Source organism: Emydura macquarii, unplaced genomic scaffold (genome assembly GCF_026122565.2).
Source record: "Emydura macquarii macquarii isolate MOO-44397 ecotype Brisbane River unplaced genomic scaffold, CSIRO-AGI_Emac_v2 contig_1043, whole genome shotgun sequence".
Classification (NCBI taxonomy): domain Eukaryota; kingdom Metazoa; phylum Chordata; order Testudines; family Chelidae; genus Emydura; species Emydura macquarii.
Window position 1 is genome coordinate 20,470,629 of NW_027131180.1, and position 25,801 is coordinate 20,496,429.

The window sequence follows — 25,801 nt, forward strand, 5'->3', positions numbered from 1 at the left end:
TTCACCTCCTTCCAGGCCTGGCTGGAGGCAGCAGGAGTTCTTCGTTTCTATCAGTAAGCATGTGGCCACTTGTACAGGTTTCACTAGGCATTGGATACTTTCCAAAACAACTCTAAAAACAGACTGCACTTTTAGCTACCACTGTACTTCACCATTCTCATAGCTGTGGCCCTCAGTGGAGGACTTCCTCCCCCCCTCCACCCCCACAGGAAGATGAACTCTAATTCCAACAGCAAGGTGTAAAGAGATCTCGACACTGAATATGGAAAACACTATCCTAATGAGTGGAATTTTTTTAATTGAAGTCTGCCCTGCATGTGACAGTGCCAAAATACAACAAATAAGGTACAGTAGTCATAGAGCAGCATAATTCACCTTCTAAATTAAAGCATGTTATTCCAAGATAAAACTGTAGTGGGAATCTAGAGTTGATTTAAAGTTATCCTAACAAAACTTTGCAAGTGACATGACCTTACTGACAGTAATAAGGGATTTTCCAACTCCAATGAATGATCTAAATGCTTACATAATGCTCCTTGCAACTGCATTAGCCCTCAGACAGATGGACATGTTTGTTGTACTGGGTTGATACATGCATAATTTGGATTTCAAAGACTGTGTTGTCCTTTGTCAGAGTCCTTGCATAAAGTTACTAACTCTTTAGCCAACAAAGACGATCAGATAAAGAACCAAAATAAATACAATTAATTTGTTTTGATTATATCTGACCTGAACAAAATGCGCTTTAAATTGACATACTAAATCCTTTAAAAAGAAAATGGGAAATTTTTAACAGCAAAGAAGTCTTAAAGGGAAGCCCATACAATTTGGTAATTTTAGAAATGTCTGCTGTGTTTTTCTCATGTTACTCAGTGGTAGTCACCAGGGTGGATTGATTTGAGCGATTTTAATCATGATTTAAATCAACAAGCAGGGAACCCTTGATTAACTCGTCATTTTTAATCTTTTGCATTTGTACATTTTTTAATTTTTCTAAAGAAAAGCTTGATTCTCATTGGTTGGTAACCATTATAACGTTGATTTGCAACTAAATATTGGCTTTTATACTAAATTTGGCTTTTATTTTTAACCCGGAGGATATGGTATCTCTACCCATTTATTTAATCAGTTATATAGTTTAACTCTCATTTATTCAGATCCTTTATTTTTGTGTTAGAAAATGGTGAATGATGTATTATGTACTTGATGATTAATTTGTTTACTTGTTATTTGTGTCAAGTTTTATTTGGATAGAAAGCAAAAATTCAATTAAAAATGCACAAAAACAGCATTTTAAAATGTTTATTAGTTAAATAAAACTACTTTAAACGTCCTGAATACATAAAAAAAAAAATTCTGTTTTTGCATTTAAAATTCACTGAGTTATTAAAGGAAGTATTATCTGTAGTTAATTAATTGAACTGATTGTTCATAAGAACAGCCATACCAGGTCAGACCAATGGTATATCTAGCCCAGTATTCTGTCTTCTGACAGCTGCCAATTCCAGGTGCTTCAGAGGGAATGAATAAAATAGGTAAATCATCAAGTGATCATCCCGTCGCCCATTCCCAGCCTCTGGCATACAGCAATCCCTGCCTAATAGACATTGATGGACCGGTCCTCCACAAACTTACTTAATTCTTTTTTGAACCCGTTATAATTTTGGCCTTCACAACATCCTCTGGCAAGGAGTTCCACAGTTTGTCTGTGCATTGTGTGAAGAAATACCTCCTTTTGTTTGTTTTAAATTGCTGTCTATTAATTTCATTTGATGATCCCTAGTTTTTTGTGTCAGAGGAGTAAATAACATTCCTTTTTTACTTTCTCCACACCAGTCATGATTTTATAGACCTCTATTATGTCCCCTCTTAGTCATCTCTTTTCCAAGCTGAAAAGTCCCAGTCTTATTAATCTCTCCTTATATGGAAGCTTTTCCATACCCCTAATCATTTTAGTTGCCCTTTTTTGTACCTTTTCCAATTCCAATGTATCTTTTTTGAGGTGGAGTGACCAGATGTGCATGCAGTATTCAAGATGTGGGTGTACCATGGATTTATAAAGAGGCAATATATTTTCTGTCCTATTATCTATCCCTTTCCTAATGATTCCCAACATTGTTAGCTTTTTTTTTTTTTTTTTTTTTTTTTTTTTTTCCCCACTACCACTGCACATTGAGTGGATGTTTTCTGAGAACTATCCACAATGACTTCCAAGATCTGTCTTAAGTGGTAACAGTTAACTTAGACCCCATCATTTCATATGTATATTTGGGACTGTTTTCCAACGTGCATTACTTTGCATTTATCAACATTGAATTTCATCTGCCATTTTGTTGCCCAGTTACCCAGTTTTGTGAGAGCCCTTTGTAACTTTTCACAGTCTGCTTTGGATTTAACTATATTGAGTAACTTTGTATTATCTGGAAATTTTGCCACCTCACTGTTTTATCCCTTTATCTAGATCATATGTTGAAAAGTATTGGTCCCCGTACAGACCCCTGGAGGACACCACTATTTACCTCTCTCCATTCTGAAAACTGATAATTTATTCCTACTCTTTGTTTCCTATTTTTTAACTAGTTAACTGATCCAGAAGAGGACCTTTCCTCTTATCCTGTGACCACTTACTTTGCTTAAGAGCATTTGGTGAGGGACCTTGTCAAAGGCCTTCTGAAAATCTAATTGCACTATATCCATTGGATCAGCCTTGTCCACATGCTTATTGACCCCCTCAAAGAATTCTAGTACATTGGTGATGCATGATTTCACTTTACAAAAACCATGTTGACTCTTCCCCCAACAAATCTTGTTCATTTATGTGTCTGTCTGATAATTCTGTTCTTTACTATAGTTTCAGCCAAATTGCCTGGTACTGAAGTTAGGTTTACCAGTCTGTAATTGCTGGGATTGCCTCTGGAGCCTTTTTAAAAAAAATAGGCATCACATTAACTATCCTCCAATCATCTGGTACAGAAGCTGATTTAAATGATAGAGTTACGTACCACAGTCAGTAGTTCTGTAATGTCACATTTGAGTTCCTTCAGAACTCTTAGGTGGATACTGGTGACTTATTACTGTTTAATTTATCAATTTGTTCAAAACCTCCTCTAATGTCACCTCAATCTGGGATAGTTCCTCAGATTTATCATCTGAAAAGAATGGTTCATAGCTACTATGCCATCTAAAATCTTGAACCTGTAGATTTCATCCTCTCACACCTCTTTTTTCATAAAGTGGTAGAGAAAAACAAGCTTCCCTGGTTTTTCAACTGTCAGTTGGTTTCTTAACGTTGAATTAACTAGTTGAATAAACTTAAATGAAAAAAAATTCTCTGCACCTGAAGAAGAGGCTATTGTAGCATATAGGACTAGCCTGCTTGCTTGTACATACCTACTTTTCCATATAAATTTAGGTATTTAAATATTTGTTTTATTATAATAGTCATAGATTCACATCAAGGTATTATAGGGGTAATGCAAGAAACCTACAGGCCACATCCTGTATGAAAGGCTAAGGCCGTTAGCATACATATCTTTGGGATCTTTGGCCCAGATAAGTAATGATAAGCTACATATATGGTTATAACCTTTACCGTAGATAAGTCAGGAGACATCAAGACATGGGGCTGTCTCAGTTTATGCCCCAAGTAAACTTCATAGATACTCCACAAACCCACAGAAAGGGCCAAAAATAACAAAGCTGAGATAAGCAAACCATCTGGAACTGTCTGGAAAGGATATGGATATGTTATTAATATGCATGAACCTGCCAGCCTATAGAATAAGTGTACACTAATAATTTGAGGGTGAAGAAGCCAAGAAGGAGGACCCATATTATTCAGGGTATAAAAAGGGTAAACCATGTTAACTGGGTGTGATCACCAGCTACTTCTTCTTTGGGCTTCTTTGATTGGTGTTTGTTAGGATCTTTTGTTCTTAGTCTATATTTAGTACTATTCGTAGTCTTAGCTTTAGTCTTATAGCGCTTTGCTTTCTAGCACTGCCTAGCTCTCCACCCAGGAGTTGAGGAACTGGACATGTCTCTCAACCAGGTCATCAGGGAAGGGTGTGAGTATATTAATCCAAAGTGTACTGTGTGTGTGTGTCTTTAGAACAAGACTGTAATTCTAATCATTATCCATTTGATTATTCATTTGTCTATCATTCTATGCTATCTTAATAAGAGTCTGTAAAACTATACATATTCTGTTATCAGTGTGAGCATTCCTGTCGTGCATCTCGGGGGTCCTTGTAAAACTCTTTGTAGCCTGATTCCGGGACTAGAACCTCATTATCTTCAAATCAGATCAATTGGTGAGCCTATGACCCCATTCAAATTACTAAATACCCAAATCAGTCAACACTATTACTGTCAAAAGCTGCTTTAGCATTGCAACAAAGCCTGGTTCCAGGTGCTTAGCCAGTGATTTCTACCAGTTCAGTGCTTTTTTTTTTTAAACTTGGCAGCAAATATATACTGCTTAATGTTATTGTTTTAAAATAATTTAAATTATTTTAATAGTTTATAATAAATTTAGGCATTAACATGGGTTGTCAATTTCATATGTAATTTTAAATAGGCTTAGTATTTTTAAAAGTAAATCTAGATTTAAGTTAAATCCAGATTATCTGATTTTTTAAAAATTATTTTTAATTATCTATGTTTATCCACATTATTGGCAGCAATACCTAGGAGTATTGCTGAGTAAGTGTTGAAAATTATGTGGCTCTCTTTTTTAAAAAAATATTTAAGAAGTGTTGTCTGTGACTATATAGTGTTTTGTTCGTACAGTGAAACAGAAAACTTCTGTGTAATTAAAGAAAACCCACACACATTCTTGTATATAGATTTGCAGTGTAATTGCTTCTCTAGTGACATCTCACGGAAGGAGAAGAATTAATTCACTCTTTTAAGAAAGTGACGGATGACTTTAGCAAAGTATTTGCACTGACTAATCACCAAGAGTTAGATTTACTGGGCATGATGAATTGTGGGGAGATTTTTGTCTCACTGTAAGTTTAGTTGGCTTAGTCAGGCATTTATTTCCAGCATGAATGGAATTTCAGATACTCATTACAAATAACGGAGCAATGTTCCAGCAGAGGAAATGTGCATAGGCAGCCGCCTCAGAGGCAACATGTCTCTGTGGATCTAGAAGAAACTAAAAGCACTTTGTAAGCAATGAAAAACAAGGTTACTTACCAGTAACTGATGTTCTTCGAGATGTGTTGCTCATGTCCATTCCACTATAGGTGTGTGCACGCCTCCATGTATGACTACCGGAACTTTTTTCCCCTTAGCAAATCCCGTAGGGCCAGTTCTGGTGCCCCCTGGAGTCCCACGCACATACCACAGTATATGAAGCATTGCTGGCCCTACGCCGCCTCAGTCCCTTCTTTCCGCCGACTCCAGGGGTGGGGATTGGGGGTGGGTTGTGGAATGGACATGAGCAACACATCTCGAAGAAAATCAGTTACTGGTAAGTAACCTTGTTTTCGTCTTCAAGTGATTGCTCATGTCCATTCCACTATAGGTGACTAACAAGCACTACTTTGGAGGTGGGCCGGAGTTAGCAGTGAGATGCTTGCAGCCCAGCTCTGCTGAAGCCCATTCCTTCCTGTGCCTTGGACAGAGGTGTGGTGGGAAGTGAAGGTCTGTACCGCTAGCCTGGCAGCTGTTTTGCAGATGCCCTGCCCTAGCACTTCCGCTAGGAAGGCTATAGGTGGAGCTTGAGCCCTGTTGGGTGAGCTGTGGTGGCACCCAGAAGCAGCACCTTCACCTGCTCGTAGCCGAACACGATGCAGGGAGTTATTCACAAGGAAAATGCTCTGGCGGAGGTCAGTGAACCTTTCATCTGGTTGGATGCTGTGAGGAAGAGCTGCATCACTCTCTGTAACGGCCTCGTACATCTGATGTAGAAGCCAGGGCCCCACTCGCATTCTAGTGAGTGCTGCCTTTTTCTCTCTTCCAAGCTGTGTGGTTCGGAGAAACCTGGGGAGAATATAGGATTGGTCCAATGAGCCTGGGCAACCCCTTGGGCCAGAGGGCCTGGTGAGGTCTCACTGAACCTTATCTTATAGACTACAATGTGAGGAAAGAACTCTGGAGTCAGAGCTCTGATCTTGGAGACCTTCCTTGCCGAAGTAAACACCCCCAGGAAGGCCACTTTCCCGGAGAGCCAGAGTAGAGGGCATGACACCACGGGTTGGGGGGGGGGGCGTGGCCTGGGAAGGACCAGGTCGAGATCCCAGGGAAGCCCTGCGTCGCAGGCCTACGGATAGAGCCTCCTACCCTCTTCAGGGGCCAAACCGCCATCTGATGGGAGGGCCGCAATCCCCCCTCGAGCGACTGATGGAAGGCTGATATGGCTGCTAGGTGGGCCTTCAGGGAGGCCAGTCAGTCCCTTGAGTTTTAGCTGCGGCAGATATTTCCCGGCTCACCTATACTGGCAAAAGGCTGGGCAGAGTATCTTGGGACTGCTCTCAGCAGGCAATAACCACTTCCACTTAACCAGGTACACCAGCCTGCGTGGAGGGTTTTCTGCTACCCATTGGTACACACTGGGTTTGTTCTGAGCGGCTTGCTCATCGCCTCTCGGCCACCGATCTATCACTCCCCGAGATGTCAGGGATCCAGGTCTGGGCACCACAGGTGACCATGATCATGGGAGCTGGAATCCACTGGCTTGGGGGCCCCCGAGGCGGGCGACTGAGAAATCCAGCAGCATAGTGAATCCATGTTTGTTCTGGCTGGCCACACCAGCGGGATGCATCTGATTAGCCCTTCCTAGTTGAACGGACTGTATGCAGGAGGGGAGGGCAGGAAAGTGAATATAAAGGTCTCTGATCGCTATGGACGAATGGCATTGGTGAGCATCCCTGCCCCTTGACCATGGAGAGAGCAGCACCGTGGACACTTCAGGTAGCAGGCTGATACAGCCTGATTCCCTTTGGGGAGACCCCCCCTCCCGACAGTCAGATTCCTTTAGTAGGTGCAGCAACCCCTCGTGGTGAGGAAGAGCGATGCTTTGATGCAGTCCGCCTCACCGTTCCTCACACCTGGGAGGTCATCACCGCCAGGTCCCAAGCACTGATAGGTTCCCTTCATAAGGCTGATGAATGGGCTCCTGCCGCCGGTCGGTGTAGTACGTGGTCGCTACACTAACTGACAGCACCGGTACCTTCCTGCTTTCGATAAAGTGGAGGGACCTTCCGCAAGCTCTGCGAACGATTCTCAGGTCTTCTCCTCGGTGTGCCAACGCCTGTCCTTCCTTGGCCAGATGCCTTGTAAGCTGAGGTGAGCCCTGATATGGCACTGGTCTGGGCAGATCAAGCACTGTCAAGCGCACAGCTACCCCTTCCCGGCCTTCAGTAAACACCGTCGGCCCAGTAACAGACTGTGGGGTAAGCCGTAAAGCATTAGAGGGAGTCACCCTTATGAAGTGGGGGAACCTTTGAGGATGTGTGTCCCTGACATCTGGGGTGGCATCTGGGGCTCCTGTTCCCACTATTGGAGCTGGGAGGACCATGTGAGACTTGAGCCCCTTGTTTGGTATTTGTGCGACGACATAGGTCTATCACCATCCTCAAATCCCCCTTCTTTTTTGGGGGGGTGAGGGGGGGGAGAGAAGGAAGTACCTGGAGGGGGACCTCTTCTGCCATCGCCTGCGGGGCCTCTCCCGCTGCTTCTAGCTGAGCCGGTCTCGACCTCCTGCCCTAGCTTGTCGAACTATCTCAGGAGCCCAGTGGGCCGAATTCTGGCTCATCCAAGCCTAAAAGAGGGTATAGGCTAGGATGCCGCCCTTACGCTCACCAGCAGAAGGGCCTTTCCGATTACCCTGTAGCCGAGAGGACCTTTACTGAGGGCCTAAGGAGCCAGTCAGGGTGGGTGGTATCTCAGACCCCCTGACTCTGTCCCCTTGCCCATAGGTTGCGTGACAGACAGGGCTGGCACTTCCGCTGCTGCTGTCCCTGGAGACCTGCCTGACACCTAAAGGTCTGTGGAGTGTAGTGGCCCAGGGAACAAAGCATGGGCTAGGAGTCCCTGAGACCATGCAGCTCCACCTCTATGTGGACGAAGAGAAGGCTGACCCGTCCACGGAAGAGCCCCTGATGTGCTGCTGGACCTTTTTCGGGATAGCCCGGGATTGCAGCCACCAACCTCCAGGCATGCTGATGGCAGAGGGAATGGCTCTGCCCACCGAATAGGCAGCAACTGAGGGTGGCAGGAGCACTGCTCTAGCTCCCGCGGTACCCTCCTCTGCAATGGCCTACAGGCTCAGCATCTGCCGCCTGGCAGAGCCCCAGCAAAGCAGCTCACTGAGTCCCCTGAGGGGCTCACCTTCCACTTGCTGGTAGTGCTAATGAATTAAGTTTTCCCAAACAAGTCTGGCTTGTAGTCGTCCTTGTTGTCTAGAGTAGAACCCATCTGCCCCGCCTATCCCAGTGGCTGGCAGCAACCACCACCAGGGACCTGGGGCGGGGTGGTGAACAGTATTCAAACCCCTTGGCTGGGTGTAATACTTTTCATGGCTCATTTAGGCATCGGGGTACGGAGGAGGGGGTTTTGCCACAAGACCCTCACTATGTTGGGCACCCCGCTGTAGGCCAGGACGGCTAGCACTCTGTGGACCCCTTCGGTGGCATATTAAAGGTTGTCTGACGCCTCTTTTGCTCCTTTGTCTCCAGCCCCCAGGTGGAGGCCACCTCCTGAGCAGTTCCTGGTGTGCCCTAGAAACAACCAGGGCTCGGGAGCGTGCGTCATCTGACGGCGGGGGGAGGCTGCAGGCTGCAGCCCCTCTTCCTGCCAACCAGTGGTCCCCACAGAAGTTGCTGCCCGTGGGGCTGAGTCGTCATCCGAGGGCGCATGGTGTCCTTGTACTTGAGGCACTGACTGCATCCCTGAGGGGTTGACGGACCGTGGTCCCATCCCTTCTCGGGAAATCCCTTAGGCCCCCATACAGCCATTGGGGGTGACCATTGCCTTTGAGGCTATCTGCCTGGGGTTCTGGCACCTTCGTTGATAGTGGCTCCTCCAGGTACTGCATCCCCAAAGGGACACTGAGGCACTGTTGACAGACCACTGCTCGGGCTACCCAAAGCCTCTTACTGTGCGGTACCATCGCTCCAGAGAGCGACCCTTCGGTGACAACCACCTCGGCTATCAGGTTCGTCGTGGGTGCCGCGGCCGGAGCAGGGGTATGAATCACACTCCGGCGAGCTGGGGTGACCTGGGCATTTTTGCACTCTACATACGTCTCAGGCTGAGTCAAGCTCCAGCGACCAGGTCTGCCGGCCTCGGTGCAGGGCGAACTCCTCAGTGCCGGTTTCGTCTCGGGCATTTGAGTAGACGCAGCCTCGGTACGGGGGGTGAGACCTCAGTGCTGAATCCGTCTCCGGCATCCGGGATTCATCGTTGCCTTGGCACGGGGGACGAACGCCTCAGTGCCGAGTCTGTCTCCAGCATCCGGGTTCTGCACCGCCCCGGCTCCTCAGTACCGAGACTGTCTCCGGTGACTGGGATCAGCACCGCGTACTTGCTGGCAAACTCTTCAGTGCTGGAGCAGTGGGATGGACCTCACCTTGTGCCGGGGCGTCAAGACCGGTGTTGGATGGGCGACTTTGCTCTCCACCTCGATGCAGGTCAGTCCGGCGACCACGACCTGGGATGACTTCTAGGGGAGCGATTCTGCTGTACTCTAGAAAAACGGTCTGCAGGAGATCTTCCTCCCCGTACCGGGGATCTCCTGAGCCATTCAGGGGTCCCAATGCGGGCTTCCCCTTAATGCCAGCTCCTTCTCTCTCATGGAGGTATGGGCGGCCACGGCATATGCAAGGCCAACAAGGCTCTTGCCGCCCTTCAGCCACCAAAGCCAGTAAATGCCAAGGGGCTCCCCCACTCCTCGAGTCAGGGGAGGCTCTCTGGCTGGAGACACTGGTTCCGGCAGCAAGTCTCCGCAATCCGACCTCGGTGCGGATTGGTGATCCACCCTGCCCGCTCCAACCGTGCGGGGGAGTCCGAGTGCTTCCGTCTCCACGGTGCCGAGTCGAGTCGGTGCCGACAGTGCTATCTGTACCAGCGGTGCCCTGGATACTGCAGTGAGGCGGTTGGCTTGGAGCCGGCTCGGGGCTCTGTGAGCCGGGCTTTCATGTGGATTTTCCGGAGGTCAGAAAGCCTTACGATCCGTTCTTTTACTTGCAAAGAGCTTCCCCCCCATGCTTTAGGCAGTGGGGGTCAGTTAGCGGGAAAGCCTTCCCGCCGGAGCGCACTGCTTGAAGCTATGACACTGGACCATACTCAATCCTGGTGAAAAACTAAGCTAGACTATCTTCAAGTGTCTAACCACCACTACAGTAGTTAATAATTCAACTAAGTAACACACAAAATCTAGTTTAAAGTTTAAACATGGGGAATAAAGTGCTTGCAATGGAAGCACAGGCAGTTCTAGTAACTACCACAGGCAGAAAGACTGAACTGAGGGGGTGTAGGGCTGGCAGTGCCTCATATACCATGTGCAGGGCACCAGAGACGGCCCTATGGGATCTGCTAAGGGGAAAAAAGTTCCGGTAGCCGTGCACGGAGGCATGCACACACCTACAGTGGAATGGACGTGAGTAATCACTCGAAGAACAAAGCATATTTAAAGCAGATGAAATGACTGGTTGGGTATTCTTTTACCTTGCCACTGTATGTTGGATATTGCTGTTCCTGTGGAAGACATGGTGGACACAGCCAAATTGCAACCACTTCATTCAGTCACGAGGAGGCAGCGGGGAGAGACTGGACAAAATGGTAGTGGGCAGCCACTGCTCAGTTGCTACTGCTTCAGTTAGACACTGAGGTTGGCAACATACTGCAGTGCCCTGAAAGAGGCTAGATAAATGCTCCACTGGAGGACCAAGAGCAGAGCGCTGCTGCTGCTCCTCCTTAGAGAGAATGGAGTGCAGGCCAGACCGTGTTGCCATGGTTCCACACCCAGTGTTGGACTAACCACCTGGAGAGTAATGAGATAAAACTGCAGGAAGTACACGTGTGCGCCATTGTTGTACTGGAGCTGAGGGAAGGGAGAGGAAGTTGAATGGTGTCCTCAGAAAAAATGGCCAGCTATGAGCGACATGGATCTTCAGAAAGACTACTCCCAACAACTATAGAGACAGCACTCTTTATGCAGATTCCTTAACAGGCATCCTTAATGTTCATCTCATGGTCTCTGCATATGCCTGTTGTGCCACTGCTGTGTTAGAACCGGGTACATTCTACATCTCTATTTGTAGAATTATCTTAAGGAATTGAATTGCTGCAATCATATTCTGGGTCTTAACCTCTCCCCAATCCATGACTGAAGGGAAGGATGGAGAAGACTCTTAAGGAAATTGAGGCTCAGGTGATCTTCAGTGGGATTCTGCCCCTCCCTAGAGGAGGACAACAAAGGTGTAACAAGATTCTGATGATCAACAGATGGCTCAGACAATGGTGCTTTAAGGAGGGCTTTGGAATGTATGTCACCGGGAAGCATTCATGGACAGAGGACTGTTCTCTTGGGATGGACTTCACCTGAGTAGGGAGGGAAATGCACTTCCAGGATGGAGACTGGCACAACTGATTAAGCTTTAAACTAGAGAGTTGGAAGAGACAGTTGGGAGATGCCCAGGTGATCTCCACGTCTAATTTTAGCACTGAGAGGGAGGACAATGAAGTAAGAAAGGACACAGCAGTGGGGAGCAGAATGTACAGTAACAGGAAAGGTAGTGTAGATACCAGTCTAATAGGTAATACTGGCAGTAGAATGACTGTGCCAAATCAGGTATGGAACGTAAACAAAGCCAAACAACAAAAATTAAGATGTTTGTATACCATCTTGGTGTACCCAATGGAGGAACTAGAGCTACTAGTATAGGAGGTGAAGTCAGATATTATAGGGATAACAGAAACATGGTGGAATAGTAGTCACGACTGGCGTACAAGTATTGAAGGGTATGTTCTGTTTAGGAAAGACCGACATAAATACGTTGTCTGTTTTTAATGAGGCTAATGATGAGCTTGGGGATAGTGGTAGGGTGGCTAATGGGAATGAAGATATGGGGTAGAAATGACCACATACGAGGTACAAGCAAAACTTGAACAGCTTAATGGGACTAAATCGGGGGAGCCGGATAATCTCCATCCAAGAATATTAAAGGGACTAGCACATGAAATTACAAGCCCATTAGCAAGGATTTTTAATGAAGCTGTAAACTCAGGGGCTGTACTGTATGACTGGAGAATTGTTAACACAGTTCCTATTTTTAAGAAAGGGGTAAAAAGTGATTAGGGTAACTACAGGCCTGTTAGCTTGCCCTCAGAAAATTTTTTGAAAGAGAAAGTACATAAGGACATTGAGGTTAATGGTAATTGGGATAAAATACAACATGGTTTTACAAAAGGTAGATCGTGCCAGACCAATCTGATATTTTTTTATTGAGAAGATAATAGATTTTTTTAGACACAGGAATGCAGTGGATCTAATTTAGCTAGATTTTAGGAAGGCATTTGATATGGTTCCACATGGGGAATTATTAATTAATTTGGAAAAGATGGGGATTAATATGAAAATTGGAAGGTGGATAAGGAACTGGTTAAAGGGGAGACTACAACGAGTCATACTGAAAGGTGAACTGTCAGGCTGGAGGATGTTACTAATGGAGTTCCTCAGGGAGCGGTCTTGGGATCAATCTTATTTAACCTTTTTATTACTGACCTTGGCACAAAAAGTGGGAATGTGCTAATAAAGCTTGCAGATGACACAAAGTTGGGAGGTATTGCCAATACAGAGAAGGATCAGGATCATACAGGAAGATCTGGATGACCTTGTAAACTGGAGAAATAGAAATAGGATGAAATGTAATAGTGGAAAGTGCAAGGCCATGCATTTAGGGTCTAATAAGAATTTCTGCTGTAAGCTGGGGATGCATCAGGAGGAAGAAAAGGACCTGGACATACTGATTGATCAGAGAATGACTATGAGCTGCCAATGTGATGTGGCTTTGAAAAAACCTAATGCGGTCCTTGGATGCACAGGAGAGGTATTTCCAGTAGAGATAGGGAGGTGTTAATTCTATTATACAAGGTGCTGGTGAGACCTCATCTGGAATAGTGGGCACAGTTCTGTCTCCCATATTTAAGAAAAATGAATTCAAACTGGAACAGATACAGAGAAGGGCTACCAGGATGATCTGCAGAATGGAAAATCTGCCTTATGAGTCTTTAAACCATGATTTGAGGACTTTAATAACTCAGTCGTAGGTTAGAGGTTTATTACAGGAGTGGGTGGGTGAGGTCTTGTGGCCTGCATTGTGCAGGCTGTCAGACTAGATGGTCATATAGGTCCCTTCTGTCCTTAGAGTCTGAGTCTATGAGACTGTGCCTTGTCTGTGTGGATGATGGAGTCAATTCAGTACTGTTTCTAGGACATTCCAACCCAACACTACATCGCACCCGTCTGTCTGCCTGCTGCATAGGAACAAGTCTGATGGTTCAGAAATCTCCTACCTTTGTTTTTTATCACCCCTTATTTATTTTTGGGCAGGAACACGCTCTCTCCTGACTGTCATCACCAGGGGAATATCAGTTTTTTACTTCCTTTCAGCTGCACTTGCTCCCTCCCACTCCTTCATGCCAGAGCAGTCCAGAGAGCAGCAGGGAAAACTTTGATGGTTCTTTCTTTGTGAAGCAACTCTTTTTCAGAAGCTGAGAGATTGAAGTATTTCTTAGCTGCCCCCAGCCCACCAACCCTCACTTGGCTTGGAGAGAGCTTTGAAACAGGAGGATAAACTCCAAGAGGCACCGAAGAGCTCCTCTCTTAATTTTAATTCCTCTTCCTCAATTGAAGAGGAGCATCTTTCAGAATCCAACCACGAGAGGAAAAAATACCTCTGCTGCACAGCTTTGCTCCTCATTCTTCACAAACGGCTAATACCTCTCACCTGTGGAACTGGAGGGCAGCCCAAATGTTGCTGCTGTAGGCTGCAGCTCAGGTTACCAGAAATTCTTCTCCCAACAAGGGAACACGTCGGCTGTTCAGTGTCTTCTGATCACTTGGTTTTATATAAAATTTAACTTTGATTTGTTTTCATGCAGTAGTGTCTTCCGATTCTGAGGTCACTCTCACCCCTTGCCACAGCAGTAGAGACCGCCAAGTATTGAGCCACATACAAGAAGTGGTACAGGCAGCTTCCCCATAGTCTCAGCAAGTTAGCTCTGCCCTGCTGCCTTAAGCTGCCAGCCTTCACGTTGCTAAGGCAAAGGGGGCCTTGAATTGGACTGGCATACTAGGGCCTCAACCCCCATCCAAAGCCACAACTCTGCTGTGGTAGGCTGGACCAGGAGCATGAGGCATCCTGCAAAAAGGAGAATCCCAACCGTGCCAAGTCTTGCAAACTCCAGAGGCTCCAGTACCCAAATTTCAGGACTGGGCCTGCCATGGGGACACCATGGAGCTGGGTGCCTGTCCCGGTGTGTGTTCGGGTCTCGCACAGGAATCTGGGAGGATTTAACCAAGGCCACAGAGTGGCTAATGCACAGGATTTCCCCACCTGGCAAGGCTTTGGAAGCCACAGCTGGAAACCACCAAGCCTCCAGGGGCTCAGGATGGGGCTGCCCCACTTCCGCACATGGGTTTCCTGGTGACTCAGAGCCAGCCCTGCTCTCAGTCACATGATGCCGCCGGGCACCCTCCCTGCACAACAGCTGGTGCAGCCGAGCCAATCGAGTCACCTCAGAAGCCAGGCGAGCTGCATCTCATAGCGAGAAGCAGGAGCAACAGTTTGGCACTGCAAGGAGGGACTGCTGCTTTCTGGGAGAGGAGACAGGATAAGGGGGCCTGTGACTCAAGCTGTTTTAGGGGGTGGCCAAACCTTTAAATTGTGCCCCCCCACTATCAACATCTACAGTTGGAGGGGTGGGGGGGAACATGCCTCTCCCAAACTCTGCCCATGTATTTGACCCAACACCTTTTGGTGGAGTGGTCCCCAGGCCAAGGTAACAGCATGCTACCTCCCTCCTGTAAACAACCACACACTGTGTTTTATCCAGTCTCTGAAATGTAGCTTCACAACTTTTGTGTCATTGTAACCTTTGAGGTGGCTTTTTCATACTGTTTTGAAAGATGTATGCAAGGTTAGTTACTGTGATTTGTGTTTACAGAATATTTTATAAGAATCTTCCTCTATTACGGGGGCTAACCTTTCTGAATCTTCAAGCGCCACTGCATCCCACTGTCAGCGTGGATGGGGAAGCCAGTCAGTACCCCTAGGAATCAGAATTGAAGTATGATTCCACAGCCTCAGTACCCAGAGAGGGATGGGTGAGCACGGATGAGGTCAGGGGATTCAATCAGGGTGACAGTGGTGCTATAACTACAGAAAGACAAGTGAGTAGGTTGTAGATACCAAGAATGGTAAATTTCTTACCTGGTAACTTCCTTTCTGCTAACATCATCTCTCCAAATTCTGATATACATGGGTTATTCCCCTCCTGGCTGCAGTCTCCCAAGGCTGTTCAAAATTGTAGCAGAGCCATGCTGGCCATCCCCCTTCTCTCATTTGTTGACCAATGATTAATTCCAAAGCTGTGTAAAACTCCCTACAATGCAATTAGCAACTTCAAAGCCAACCATTAAACTATGTACAGTAGGCTACGATCTACAAGAATAACTATCCAAATTAAATACGGGCTGGCTAGGGAGGAATTGTGGGATCCTCTGCTAGTGGAAAGGAAATGATCAAGTAAGAAATTAACCATCCTGCAACCTCGTGTCTCCCACAACTTTGATATGTGTGGAAAGTAGTGAGCAGTGAAGTGGTGTAGGAAGGGATTAAAAAAACAGAATGTGATAGGAAAGGGACTCCACCTCATCCTCATGTTAATTGCCCAAATTGGCAATGCTGTTACTGGACCACTGCTTGCAGCATGTTTGTGCCAAGGGAAGCTGCTCCAGAGGGCAAAGTCCACTTCACAGTATCTAATAAAGGTGTTAACTGATGAACTTGTTGCTGCCTTGCAGATACCTGCAGTAATAGCGCAACTCTTTCCACCCATGAAGTCGCCACAGATTTTGTGAAGCGTGCCTTGATGCCCTCTGGAACAGGAGTACCTGAATCCTTTTATTCCTCTACCATGCATACCATCCAAATGGATGCAGTTGGGAGCAAATTGAATAGCCACTTTAACTGCTGCCCGAAAGGCAGAAGATCTGACAGACTGGAAATGGGGGCATGACGTGAATATGTTGTACTACAACTGTGAGCTGCCTCTGGAAACTGCAGACAAGGACGACAATAACCCATTCATATCGAGAGGGTTACTCACTGTGCAGTAACTGAGGTTCTTTGAGATGTGTGCCCCTATGGTGCGCCACTGCAGGTGCAGCACCACCCTCTGCACCTGGGATCAGAGATCAGCAGCCATGCTCATCGGAGCACACATGCATACCTCCCCCCTCTCACACCATGAACGGGGTGTGTGTGTGTGTGTGTACAGATATAGCACTGTGCAGTCCGACCACCCCCCACTTCCTTCACAGTCACAAACCTTATGTTTTTGGCGCTGAAGCAGAGATGAGGATCGTCGGTAGTGAAACATCCACAGGGACATATATCTCAAAACCTCAGTTACTGCACAGGCTGAGTAACTCTCCTTCAAGTGATGCTCAGAAAGTGTCTTATGAGCAGGTGTGCGAAGACTGACTGCCCAGCTGGGAGGGGGTGTGAAAAGTAGGGATTGTCACCAAGTGTACTTTAATGGAGCTAGCGACTAAGTCTGACTGCTTAAGATAAGCGGTAGCACAGCACTGAAATCTAGTTTCATTTGTGAACCTAAGTGCATCAGGTTGCATCATATTCAAAAGTATTTGTTTAACTGTGTCTGAATGGTTTATTTATGAATCCCGGAACCATGGAGGAGCCAGGCTTTAAGGTGAAGCATTTCTGGATTGAGATGTAGAATGCATTCTGTGGTGGTTAGGATTGTGGGCGGTGGTGGTTGTAAGAAAGGAACTCCAGTGTTGGCCGGTGTTGGGCCGTGTCCGCCACAGCAGTGAGTCCTCAACTTGCATCGTCATGGAGGCTGTTTGTGGGGAAAATATACCGTATGGAGCCATAGTTGAAGGCAGCGTGAGCAGAGTCTTGCATGTCTGACCACAAACGTGTGTTGAAGTGGCGCTGGAGATTTGAATACTTGAAATGTGCCAGTGAAGTCTGGCATATCAGACAGAGTGGTTTGCCATTACGTTCAACGAAAAAATATAAACTTTTCCATTCCGCTAAGAACATTGTGTTCTTCTTCATATTTGCGCTTATTTTTATATTTTCGTTCCATGTTTAAAGAGGGTTACCACTTGCTGCAAACTAAAAACGAAATTTCAGACATTGCCAAAACGTTCACCACAATAAGTCAAATCCGCACATGCACTTTTTTGATTTTTAATAAGAAGCTACGCGATTGGTTAATAGTGTAGCGATCTAGCTCTAGGTTCTCTCTCCGGACTATTTTGCATGGACCGTTGTTAATGGACAGCCTGTGAGTATGTATCCAATCAGTGTACAGCGGAGTATATGTGTGTCTGCGTGCAGCCCAGTCTCTTGGCCTGTTAGTATAGAGCAGACCTGGATATTGACTTTCCCTTCATGTCCTTAAACTTTAAATGCATACAACACACAAATAAAAATCAGTAATAGATGCAAAAATATTAACTGATCATTTCCTAAAATGTGAAATTCTATGTTTACTTATAAGACCCGCATTTGTATGAGCGAAGAGCCGCATGCAGCTCGAGAGCTGCAGGTTGCCCACCCCTGATCTAGCCAGCTTTCTATCCATCTGATAGTCCATTCAGCCAACCCATACTACTTTAACTTACTGATAAAAATGTTGTGGGAGACCATATCAAAAGCTTTGCTACAGTCGAGATATATCATGTCCACCGCTTTCCCCACATCCGCAGAACCAGTCATCTCATCATAAAAGGCAATCAGGATGGTCACACATGACTTGCCCTTGGTGAATCCATGCTGACTGTTCCTGATTACCTTCATCTCTTCCAAGTGCCCAAAATGGATTCCTTGATGATCTGCTCCATGACTTTTCCAGGGTCTGAGGTGAAGCTGACTGGTCTGAGGTGATCTTCATTGAATGCTCCAATAGAAAGCTTTAAGTGGGCATCCCTTGCTTTCTGAATCCATATCAAGAACTAGTGTCAGATAGAACAAAGTTCTAGGGTATGCCCTTCTCCCAAATCAAAAAGGCACCTAGGAGCTCCAGTCATTCAGTGGCACAGAAGCACCATAGTAGGGACAAGATTTAAACCTCAGAGATTTAGCTTCTGCCATGACGTCTAAGGCTGGGTATGGAGAAGCCTACCTAATTAAAAATGGTTTTTAGTTTTGACCATTGGCAATATAAAAAACAGAAGCAACTAAGTAACTAACTACTCTAATGAGGTAAGTGTGGGAAAGAAGGTGGGTACAGCCAAAATTCTGTCTCAATTGCCAGGGTGGTAAGAAGGAAGAAAGAGGTGGTTGGGCCTGCTCCATCCTTTATGCTTTCAGATTTGTGGGGGTGGGGAGTAGAGGCACAGACATATAAGGACATCCAGAGTAAAAGATCTATCCTGACTTTTTTTCTTTGGCTGAGAACTCTAGCGGATATTTCCCAATGTAGTTTTGATTTCTAAGGACATTAGCTTATCTCCATATCCCCATACCTCACCTTCACATCAGTATCACCTATAAAGGCATTGTGTACAACGGGCATCAAACTCATTTTGTGGCAAAGTCATGGATTGGGGGAGAGATTATTCCTAAGAAAGAAAATCTTACCTAAACATAATTTAAGATGTGAGTTCCTAATCAGTGGAAGTAAACTTACTTTATATTTACATATGTAAAACACACATTTACTATATGAAGAAACCACACATTTTAAATGTAGAAATAACTTTACTTGATCACAGGCCTCAAATTAAATTAAACAATCAATTGATTACAAGGTAGGTTTTTTTTTTTTTAAAAGTCTTCTTAAGAAGCATTAGTAGGCTGTGTATGGGAGAGGATTATGTTATAATAGACATTTTATTTCATGTAACTAGTCAACTTTAATACTTGACATTTTCAGTCTGACATGTTTAGTGTACTACTCTAGTTTTGGTCTTCAGGTTGCTATGACAAAATCTATTAAAGGCTGAATAACTTAACTTCTAACCAGCAGAAAACTTCAAAACTTGAAGAAACATTACATGACTGATGCAAAATATTAGGCCAGTAGAAGCAGTTCTGAGCAGGTTTTTTAAAAAGTGCCCCAACTGCAAGCACCTTGTGATCGAGGGGACAAAAGATCAGCATTAAACTTAGTTAAGAAACTTTTTAGACTGGTTCGATTAAAAAGCAATGTAATTAATCTACTTTTCCAGATGCTTTTACCCATACATATCAGGGCAAGAGATAAGCTAGTGTCAATGCACAGAATACAACTTTACATTTAAATACTAATGATGATACTTGTTTCATCTGGAGGAAAAAAAAGTTTTTATATCACTTTAAACAAAAATCAGAAACTGCATGCAGCAGAAGGCTTAAATCATATATTTATTGAGTTAAGAGTAAAAATAAACATAAGTTAATGTATCATTCACATGGAAGCCTACAATTGGAAAATGTTAACACATAATAGGAGTAGTTATTCTAATCTAATTCAAAATACTTAGTTGTGGTTTATACAAAACAGTATTAGTATGGAAACATTATCTGTAGAGAGAAAAAAAGCAGTGATCATAGGGGTTCTGAAGAAATTGTGATTTGAATCCTGTAATTATGATTACTAGTTTGTGTTCACACAGGAAATGTATTGATTTTAATCTTTTTAGAAAATCATTAAACACCTTACTAATAGCACAGCTAATTAAATTAAAACTAATTAAAACTTTTCATTATTTAAGCTGTTTAATCTATTTTCACAGGTTTTGATATATATATTTTTTTATATTAGGGAAACACTAATATTTGTGTTGCAACACTACAGGAGAATGTTAACTAAATGCACTCATTGGAATTTTTTTCCATGTAAACATGAGCTGAAGTCTTAGTTTTTATAAAGAACAAAATTTTATAAGTGTTAAATTTGGGGTCAAATGTGATCTGATAGTGACCTTCTAAAGGTAGAGAACTTTCAATAAAAGGACACATTATCAAACTGTTTAGGTCCCAAAAATTATGTTCCTTAATAGTATCCCAAATGTTGTTTACATAATTATATAAACTTTTGCTTGAATTCTCAAGAGAGCTCACTCTATGTGCATCAGCCTTGGAAGACTTTCCTTGAGGAAGGTGTATTTGGTGGCTTATAAGTATCCCATTTAAAATAAAAAATACCCCACCATTTTACCAATACAGTTGGGATATACATTTTGTTCAGTTTAAATATATAAACCAGTTAACTACATAAAAGAAAGCTACATAAAATCCTCTTCAAGATAGCTTAAATTATGTTAAACATCCATTTGGACAGTAATCAGGAAAAATGCCAGCATTTTCAGTATTAAAAATTAACGGGTTTGATTTTTTCCTTGTAAATTTTAATTGGAATAAAAATGAGATTTACTTCCCATGACCTAGAATCCTCAGTGAAATTTTGGCTCCAATGACTTCACTAGTTTTGTCATTGACTTCAACAGAGCCAGGATTTTACCCCGTGTTTCTAGGCAGCACATTACACATGTACATTTGTTACCAAGATTATTTGCAGTTACTAAAATGAATTCCATCTTCTTGCTAACGTGAATATTAATAGTAAGGCAAGATTTAAGCAAGTCGGTTTTGTCCAGGAAGCTTAGGGAAATCTTCAGGTAATAGAGCATGAACTCGACATGTTGGGCATGTACTTTGTGTTTTAAGCCAGGTTCCAATACACTGTAAAAAATGGCAAGAGAAAAGCCAGAAACCTTTAGTTAATTTCAGCTATATTAATAGTTCTCAACCTAATGATAAATATTAACACAATAACAGGTAGTTTTCCAAAGCATTCAACCATAAGTTAAGATTTGGTGTTGCAAAAAATCCAGCCTCTGGTTCCACGATGCTACACAGACTGTGTGTGTTTCTAAAACCAATTTCTGAAATACACCACTTATACAGTTACTTTTACTACACTTATTTTTAAGGTTTGCAAACTAAAAAAAAAGTAAGTGCACATTGATGGCTTTTCAATAATCAACTTTATTAAAAGCCTACATATCAGTAAATGTAGTTTAATATTCAGTTCTGATTCTTCCTTACTGTAAGAACTTACCATACATGTAGCTATTTTCATGTGTGCCTATCCTTTGAACTAAATACAGTGACATCCTCTACTGTAGTTAAGCCTGTGTTCCCTATTACAAGTGTGGAATTCTGGAGTTTGATTGCTAATAAACTTAGCATTTCGTTTTTTTGGAGTGCTGCAGGAATATGCAATTAATTAGTAACTTTATGAAACTTTGAATAAAAGGGTTGCAATCAATTTTATTTTTAAGCTTAAATGGTAGTTTAACAATCCGTGTTTAGCTCTCTAAAATGCCAGAAAATGTTGCCAAACTAGAATAAAAGGGAGGAATATTCTCAAATATACGAGTTATTATAAGGAATACAATAAAAACCAACTGCTACTTTAGTATCAATGCTAAATACTATAAAACTAGGGGCTTTTTTGAAAAGGAAGAAAATCTGTTTAACTCAAAAAACATTTTTACATCAGACAGTTAGGTTTAAAAGATTCACAGGTAAATAGCACGATAATATAAAAAAATTATTAATCCTTACCCATTTGTGAAAACTATGTCCACATTCTAGCACACACAAATCTTCCTGGCTTAGCTCCTCATGGCATATTATGCAGGGATCGTCAGTTGTCTGGAGATACATAAAATATATTTTAAATTATTTGGAGGTTAACTACTTTAAAAAAAAACATATCAAGTCCATTGTGTTACAACTAGCTGACTAGTCTCGAGTGAAGCAACCAAAATATTTTTTTTTCCAGTAGCACCTCCACTGGGTTGAATACCTTCCAAACATAAAACAGGCACAGATCCTGCTGTGAAAAGCTAAGTCTGTTGTAAGCAAACCCATTCCTCCTACCTTTCTAAAAGCACAACAGAACAGAATAGTATTTCTAAGTCAATAAGTTGTTAATGCAAGTGATGCTATTGAAGCCGAGAGACTATTACAGAATGCTTTCAAAGACAGAGAAATGAGATTTTTAGGAAAAGGTAAAGTGTAGGGATTGAAAGTCTGGGAGTCTCATCTCCCATTTTGATTTCCATATTCTGGCAATTGCATCCTGCAAACACCTCTGATAAATCTTGTTCTGCCCTCTCAATCACCTTTAAAATAAATCCTGATACATACATTAAGCTTCTAAAAATAGGGTATTATTAACTTTCCTAGCCTCTATCATTTGAATATTTCAAAGCACTTCAATTTTCAACATCAGTATGGGGAAGGTATCCAGAAGGGAACCCTTCATCATTTTACAGAGGAGTATATTGATGCAGAGAGTGACTTGTCTGAAGTCCTGCAGTAAGTTAATAGCACAACCAGGAGTTGACCACAAGAAAAGACTTTCCAGTTCTTTGCTATGAATGAAGACCAGGGAACATTCCGAGCATTGACTTACAATCCCTACAGCAAAAGGCATTAAGAAAAAAGGCATCCCTCATTGAACCTGACGTGTACATAGCATTGCTGTGCTGCATTTGCTACCAGATACTTACAGGATGTCTTGTTAATTACCGCAGTGCACGAAGATCTGATTTGACTAATTAAGATATATTATAAAATATCTTCTAAGAGCATTAGTGCATCAAATGAATACAGCTTTTCTCTTCTAAAATATAAAAGTATTGATTTCTTAGTTGAATTTTTGTAAGATACAACTTGGATAATTAGAGACCATGTAGTAGTGCATCATAAAATTCCCCTCTTGTGCTTTAACATATCAATTGAATATATATATATTTTTAAATGAATGGAAGAGTAAAAAACAACAACTTACAATAGAATCATTTGATTTTATCCATTTTGATTGTGGTCTTCCAACAGGTCTCCATGGGTGGTGGACTGGCTGTGATGGTTGAGTTGTTTTGTTTGTGGCAGTTTTATAGGAAAGCCATGCCTTGGATGGGCTAGACACATTTCCTACTACAGACTTGGATACTTTCCGAATCTGATTTACAGTTTGTCCTGCTGAAGCACAGGATGTTGGCATCTCAGTTCTCTTTGCTGAGGTCAGATCCTGCAGAGGCATTGGAAAGGAAATTTTTATTATTACTATCAACCATTCCATTATGCCATGCATTTGCTAAAGAACATTCTAGTTTTTGGCTCTTCAGTTTTTTTGTTTCATTGTTTTAATCAATTATGTTGCAAAGTCTGACATTTGCCATGTGGAAATGATAGTATAGGAAACAGTACCTTTTTCTTATTTTGATGATCCAAAATTAGTTCTGTCACTCTGGTAAGAATTTCATCTGAGCTCAATCCTGAAAGTTTGTTTCCATTTTTAATTTGCACTTCTTTTATGAAGTTAGTAAGATCAAAACTATATGGGGGAAAAAAAAGTAAAGCAAAGTTTACAATAGTTTGTATTATGATGCAGTCAGCACAGTTACAGTATAAAAAGCCTTTGGTTACAGGCTTTAGATTCAAGGGAAAGTCTGACATTTTCAGATGCACTATAGTAGACACACACTTCCAGATACCATTTTGTCAGTGTTTAGTTCTCACTGCTCTAATCATATAACACTAATCTGAAATAATGAAACACCAGCAGCTAGATGTTTTAGCCAGAATGAGCTGACTCAAGGAAATAGTTGCAATGTTAAAATAAAACAATTTATATCTGATTTCACAGGTAACTAGAAATAGAAAGTCCAGAAGCAAGGATGTCCCCTTGGGATACAGACATTACAATCAGGGCTAGGGTCTCCATCTGAAATTTTTATTCTTCCACTATTTGTTGAGTCTGAGGTCTAAGACAGCCAATAGTCCTATGCCCCAATCCTCTCCCTTAAGATTCTGGATGATAAAAATATGGAGGCCAGCCCTAAGAACCTTTCTATTGCTCCTATGTCCGGGATGTTCATTTAGCATCAATTCAGGTTTGACGGGGCTGCTTGAAATGCGGGAGTGGATGAAGAAGGGATGGGCGAGATCCTCAGGGAGAGTAGCCACAACTCACTATCTGTGTCTCACCCATCTGTCTGTGGTTAATAGGGACCATTCTCCTGAGAAATGGGAAATTCTGTCTCCTAGATTCAGATCTGAGCAAAGCCATATTTGATTGTCAATGAGGCTTCAGAGGCAGTGGTGCCACCTATGATTTTGACACCTGATCTGCAGTTTCAGGGTTTCCTCTGGTACTTTTGTGAGGCAGATGGATGCAATGAGTATTTCTTCACATTACTAGGCTTGTAGTAGTAATTACTGGGCTTCTCAACACACTATGGGGAGGGACTGTTTTGGTTCAGAGTTGCTGTCTGCCACAACCTAATCCAATTTTTCCACAAACAAGAGACAACTTGCGTATTTGGATGAGCACAGAATTTGGAGTAGGCATCTGTAGTCCAGGGGCACAGCTAGAACTGATGTCTGGCTGCTAAACTAACTGAGAATCTCACTGCATCCACTGAGGCATCTGCCACAAAGTCTGTTGCAGGGATTATTTTCTTTAAGTAGACCAGAAGTCAGGATGGGCCTTTTGATTTCATGGCTTTAAAGTCATCCTGATTGGCTCTTGAGGAGCATATAGGACCAGAGATGCTTCAAAGTTCCTTTAAGGGTGGCTTTCACCTTCTTGCATTGTTGGGAGAGAAATCCTTTTCACGCAGAATTACCATTTCTTTGCTAAAGAGGCCACCTGCAGTAGCATCCTTCCGTAATGGTGCTTTTTGGTGCTTGCTACTTTTATCTAAGTGCATACTTGCTTATACTCTACTTGCTTATGTGCTTACCCTTGTAAAGTATTTTCCATTCCTTCCTATTCATATCCTCAAAAAGTAGGGTGAAGCGGGACTGCTAGCTGAAGCGAGGATTTGGAAGGCAGGTGTTTGCCCTTAAGTTTGTTCTCGTGTACCTGCTCAGGTTGATCTGAAAAGCAGATGCAACCTTTCTGCACATTGTCTCAAATTTATCAGAAAGGTAAAAACCTTTACTGCATGTTTTCCCTGCCCTGCTCAAAGCCTGAATCTGAGAGCTCTCCTTCCACAGTAGAGGAGATGGTGCCTGAGTCAGAGGAAAAATACTCTTAGGATTTCTTTTAATTTTTTTTTCCCCTTTGTAATCTTTTTGGATTTTTTGGCCCTTTTTAGCTCTCAGCAGGAGTTGCCATCAGGCTGGCGTGGTGTCTCTTGCTGCTGCTTTGATTTAATTTCTTGAGCCAGCTGGAAATATCTCCCTGTGTCTTCCCCTCTACCAGGAGATTGGCTCTCAGTGCTAGTGTCCTCAGATTTGTGTGGAAAAGAGAGCTACGTAGGAATCCTCCTGCTTTGCCCAGGGCTCTTGGGATCCACTTCAGCATCAGGGGCATCTGGTGCTCATTAAGTGTTTTTTCATTCTGAGCAGGGTCTGCCCCAGGACTTAACCTCTGAGCTGGATGGCTGGTGTCCTCGTCTTTAGATTCTCCCCCTAATAATCTGTCTCCTGAGTGGGGTTTTCTGCACTGGAGTCATGGCTCCTCAGACAGACACATCAGGTATCCCTGCCCTGACTCTAAGCCTCATGTCCTGGCAGAGAATAGA

At 43.3% G+C, this 25,801-nt stretch overlaps 1 protein-coding gene across 5 annotated transcripts in view; it reads right to left on the minus strand.

Moving 5' to 3' along the window:
- Positions 1-19,599: 19,599 nt before the first annotated feature.
- Positions 19,600-25,801, minus strand: part of TTC3 (tetratricopeptide repeat domain 3) — a 133,364-nt gene continuing 127,162 nt past the window's right edge. For all 5 annotated transcript variants that reach the window (XM_067545260.1, XM_067545261.1, XM_067545259.1 and 2 more), the window contains 4 exons: positions 23,478-23,604; positions 23,059-23,298; positions 21,825-21,914; positions 19,600-20,936 (listed from right to left, as the gene is read on the minus strand). In XM_067545260.1, coding sequence (XP_067401361.1) covers positions 20,829-20,936; positions 21,825-21,914; positions 23,059-23,298; positions 23,478-23,604 — 565 coding nt within the window. In that variant the 3' untranslated portion in view covers positions 19,600-20,828. The remainder of the gene's footprint in view (positions 20,937-21,824; positions 21,915-23,058; positions 23,299-23,477; positions 23,605-25,801) is intronic.